The sequence below is a fragment of the Nanorana parkeri genome, unplaced genomic scaffold (assembly GCF_000935625.1).
Source record: "Nanorana parkeri isolate BGI_ZX_2015 unplaced genomic scaffold, ASM93562v1 scaffold199, whole genome shotgun sequence".
NCBI classification, from domain to species: Eukaryota; Metazoa; Chordata; class Amphibia; order Anura; family Dicroglossidae; genus Nanorana; species Nanorana parkeri.
In genome coordinates this window covers 1,000,119-1,005,237 of record NW_017306467.1, presented here as the reverse complement: position 1 = coordinate 1,005,237, position 5,119 = coordinate 1,000,119, and the positions used below count along the sequence as shown (strand labels likewise).

Below are 5,119 nucleotides of genomic sequence, written 5' to 3'. Positions count from 1 at the left end.
GGAGGGATTGTTGGGATGTTGACCACAGCAACCAAATTCAACAGATTTTTCCTCCGAAAGGCATAATTGTATTAGGTTACCGTTTTTCTTGATATCCTGACTGACACCCAGGGCAACCTACCTTCTTCACATCATACTAGCCCAACTTCTGTAAGCAAGAGGATTCTGCCAGTTGTACATGTACCAACTTGCAGAACGCCAAGCACAGAATCTACCTGCTATTGTAGCGTAGAGCTGGTTAGATGCTAGTCACCTCCATCAAGCCAATTAATGAAATGCCAGTCCACCTTCATGGGGAAAATACTTTCACAATATTACTTCATAAAAATTGCATAGGCAATTTGTACTAGGTCTAGTTACTCAATTTATTACTGCCATGTTGCCAAGAGAGCCAAGCATTTTAAACAGCTCAGTCTTCAAAATAAAAAAATTCTACAAACCCCTGAAGTGCAGCCACATCAATATTTTCAATTGATTTTATACATTCCTTTTCAGTTTTCTAGTGTTCCAATTGAATTATATTTTAGGTTGATAATAGCAAGATACATTCACAAATGAACAATCACACCATGCCAAATTAGATGAGTGCCTGGTGTATCCCACCTCTGGAGAGCTGCTATTCTCTGGTACGCACAATCTGCATCAGGGAATCACTGTCTGAAAGGTTAGGCAGCACCCCAGCCCAGTTTATACAGCTTTAGGTCTTTCAACATTTCCATTACATAGTTATAGTATTTGAGGTTGGGGAGAAAAAAAAAACAAAAAAAAAACGACAGGTCCATAAAGTTCAAACTGTGAGTGCGAGGCTCTTGTGCATGCATGTTCGTTCTAGTATTTAAGTGTACCTATACCCCTGTATGTTACAATCTCTGATGGATTCGAATTGATTTTTGAACTAATCAATATTCTTTGCCGATACCACTGCTTGTGGCAGAGAGTTCCAAATTGTAACCGCTGACTGAAAAGCCCGTACACCCTTTGTGGATAAATCTTTTCTCCACTAATTTTAGGTGGTGGCCCCTAGTCCTTGTTATGGGGTTTACAGTAAAACATTTAGTGCTGTTGTACAAAAGTACAGTGGTGATTGCACCAAAATCATGTAATCACTACATTATAATAATGATGTTCACATATCTGCTTACCTCTTTGCTATGCAGACTATGGGTACAGAGAAAGGCTCAGAATACTGATTGGCCATTTGGGTAGGCATGTAAACCAGGTTAGCATAAAGCTTCACGGCATTCCCAAGGGCCTGCAGAACAGCAATAAAGAGGTAGGTTACACTTAAATGTGCAAGTTTCTGGAGCATATTATAATTACAAGTTATTAAAGTACAATTACATCCACTGCATAGTATATGGTGGTGAAACCCCTGCTTCCAACATAGGCGAGAGCATGAAAGTGTTAGAAATACAACTTGTCGTCTGTATCCTCTTACTTCCACTGACTGGTGTCATAACAGCAACTGGGAAAACCGTATAATAGCACATTTTCCATAGGCGTGAGGAAGGTTTTGACCTATCAAGATTTTGTTCCCCATCTGTCACCACTCGAGATTTTCTGCCCAGATGAATGGTTGCAGGACAGAAGATGCAGCAAATCCCTTTTTTGCATCTTTTTGGCCTGTGAAATATTCTCATTGAAAGCTTTATGTTATCTGTTTGGCAAGTGTAAAAAAGACAAAACTTGCTTCATAAACTGTAAGCCAACAAGTAGTTGCAATCCACTTGAGCTGCTCTTGTCACATTGTTCCTAGATACCTGGACTACAGAACACCTCATTATGAGGCGAAGGGGGTGGAAATTTTGTAGTTCTGCCCATAGGGTGCAAAAGTCATGCAGACAGAAGCTGTATTGGCAGGAAAAATGGAAAGAGTCTTAAGACAGCTAATGTAGCCACCACATCGATCTAATAAAACCCCAGCTTAGGGGAATACGAAGACATTCAAAAAAGGTGAAAATGGCTTAATGTAGTTTAATGTGTAAAAAAGTACCTAAACCTCAATTGCCATGAAACTTTTGCACAACCAAAAGGTTTTCAACTTCCTACCCACAAGACAAATGCGCGACATTAAGCTTTTGAGAGTTCAACTGTACAAACACAAAAAAAAAGTTAGTTGCAAATTTTTTTAAATAGGACAATGGGGACATGACCTCATCCCCTTTGCCATGTATACTATAAAAAGGTACTGATTTTTCCAGGATGTATTTGAATAGTCCTGTATTGTGTGTTGTTTGGGGTAAATTGGTTCACACTGAGTTTTGGTACATTCGGCTCCCCAAAAAAAACAAGCTTAAAATGTCACTTGTTTGCCTTGTGGGCAACTAAAATCCATGAAAAACTTCTAGGATAGGTTTGGGAAGTTCAAAACCAAGGTTGAGACAATTGTGAGGTGTAGGCTTTTTTTCTTAACACATTAAGCCATTTTCATATTGACAGTGCTATTAACTAAGGGGTGAAGAGTTTGGAGAAGAACAATCTAGAACATACCTGAATTGGAGAATTTTTCCAAATGAACAAAATAGCCGATTTGAAAAATGTCTCCAATTCAGCTCACTTTCCAGTTCAGCTATGTTGTCCTAGATTGTTCACTTCTCCTGTCTTCTCCAAACTCTTCAGCCAATTGTGAATATCCCTGTACGTTTTCTACCTATTCTGTAGTCCAAGCATTGGGGAGGGCCAATAGAAGTATGCACAGGACACCTGGATTACTGACTGGATCATTTACAAAGCTATGCACAAGGCTAGGATCTTATTTTTACCCATGTGACTCATTTTAAAAATACAGTTTAAGCAACACAAAAATTAAAGATTCTTACCCTTGTGCTTTAGCTTTATGAATTGAGCCCATGATCAGGGTATTTTTTGCACTTAAAACCAGCAAAATATTTTCAATGGTATATTTAAAAAAAGCAAAAAGGCTCAGATGGTGTTTGGAAAGATTCATACACCAAGTATGTCCCTTTTCAACTACAGCTTAAGGTGGCCAATATACTAGGAATTTGGGGGCACCAACATCTCAAAATTACAAGTTCCTCCATTCAAATACAAAAAAACAACAACTCACCATTCTATCGAATCGACAGGCACTGTATTGGTATTCAAATACAAGGTAGCCAAGAAGTGCAGTAGTACTAGAGACTGGGCACTTCCCTAGGGTCAAGTAAGCAGGGTTCAGTCTTCTGCTTGTACCCAGTGGGTCAACTTTGACTGCCACACTTACAAAAGTGTCATTACACCCAAAGAAGACACTGTTTGCTGGAGCTGCAAAAACAAAAAAAACAAAAAAAAAATGCAAGTTAGGACAAAAGGTTTATGACATCTCTAGGAGTCCAAACACTTACAAGCAAACTTAAGCTGCATTAGATCCAAGCAAAAACACTCAATGGAGGACATGAAGCAAATAGAAACATTGTAATTGTCACAAATCATGCTACCGCTCCTTCAGCAAAGTCCCTTCAACAGTTTGACAGAGCTGTGTGTTCCTAGGCAGACAAGTGCAGCAGTTGGCAAAGTTATGAGGGATTGAGGATGCAACAAATTCTAGACAGGCGCACAATTAAGTGGTCAGGGTAGTGTTTTATTCTGTTACAATGCTACTTAAGAGCAGCTAAGGAAGGAATTTATGACTCCTGCTGTAACCTTGTACAAGTCTCATTGCCCCCGTTTAGCACTGCTTTGCCAGGTCACAGAATTGATATATGTCTCCCAATGTGAATCGTGAAGAGAACTGAATAGAGAGGTCTGAGCTGGTGATAAAACCATTCCTGAGATTGTGTGTTAAGTGTCAAATTTACTAACTAAGAAGCATAATGAGAATTCAAACTATGGTTAGTGAACCGACTTTAGAAAAAAAAAAAAAAAGATAAAAAAAAGGATCTTAGTTCTGACATTAGAAAATTAGTTATAGTCGATTTTACACAGCAGCTGCAAAGACTTTAGCATTCAATAGGATTTGATGCAGTCCGCTCATATGAAAACCTTTGCTATGTGCTTGAGACTTTGTTGTAAATATTTCAAAGCTAGGCATGTGGGGCAGTCATCTGGTTTTTATCATTGAGTGTCAAAGCCCTCTCTGTTTGGACACTTGGGAGCCTCTTAGATAAAATATGCACATCCTAATGTTATGCTAGCCAAACCCTAAATTTCCACAGGCTTGCAACAATTTGCCACCTAGCCCTTTGACTTTGTATTCAAAGTTTGTTGAGCTGGGCGGTGCTGGCAGGGGGGGGTCACTCATCTCGACGTCTGGCCGCTTTAAATTATGTACATTCATTCTGCAACTGTAATCTTTTGCTTGCGATACATTTTTATTGGACTTTTATAGAGAAGACAAAGTTACAATGAATCATGCATTTATATGTGAACCAGCTTTTATACCATAAAGGTTATTCAGAGACCAAGTGTCTCCAAGCATGAGTAACTGCTAAAATCAGAAAGACAGCAAATAAAGACCCGAGTTGGAGTGTTGGCATTAAGGGAGTGAAAAGAAGAATGTCCAGAGCAAGCTCTGTAAAGAGGAAAAGAGTAGGAGGGAGATAGATGGAGATATTTAGGATGCAGGAACGGAAAGGGGGAGGGATAGAGGAAGGTGAGCTGAAGAAAATGGGAAAGGAAGAAGCCACTAGAGTACACTTAAAGTTCACTCTCCAATGGAAGCACATCTTCAGATGGAAAAGCAGCATGAACACAGGAGAATTTAGAAAAACTGGAGCAGACAATCTGGAGCAGCCGTGCATGGCAACCAGCTTCTCCCTTAAAGGTGCCCATACACCTTACGATTATCGGACGATAATCGTATGCGATCGACTTTTCGTCCGATAATCGTATGTGTGCATTGCAGTGTCCGACCGACAATACTGTACAATCGTACGACTTTTGACAGTCAAGCATGTTTGAAAACTTTGCTAGATCGTACGATTGTCGTAAGGTTGCTGGCGTCTCCGTCCGGCAAGTCGCACGATGTACACTGCGCTTGCGCCAACGAAAATACGGCAAATCAATTACCGCATTTCGTCCAGGTGCTTTTGGTTAATTATGGCTAAATGATTCTTGCGATATCGGGGCAGGATGGGGCTGCCGTACGAACATCGTACGACTATTCGATCGGACGAAAAGT

General features: G+C 40.0%; 1 protein-coding gene across 1 annotated transcript in view; it reads right to left on the bottom strand.

Annotated features, from left to right (window-relative positions):
• Positions 1–3,432, bottom strand: part of LOC108786247 (zona pellucida sperm-binding protein 3-like) — an 11,291-nt gene extending 7,859 nt beyond the window's left edge. The window contains exons 1-3 of the mRNA XM_018555494.1: positions 3,345–3,432; positions 3,068–3,264; positions 1,143–1,252 (exon numbers count right to left, since the gene is read on the bottom strand). Of these exons, the coding sequence (XP_018410996.1) occupies positions 1,143–1,252; positions 3,068–3,264; positions 3,345–3,432 (395 nt within the window). The remainder of the gene's footprint in view (positions 1–1,142; positions 1,253–3,067; positions 3,265–3,344) is intronic.
• Positions 3,433–5,119: the final 1,687 nt, after the last annotated feature.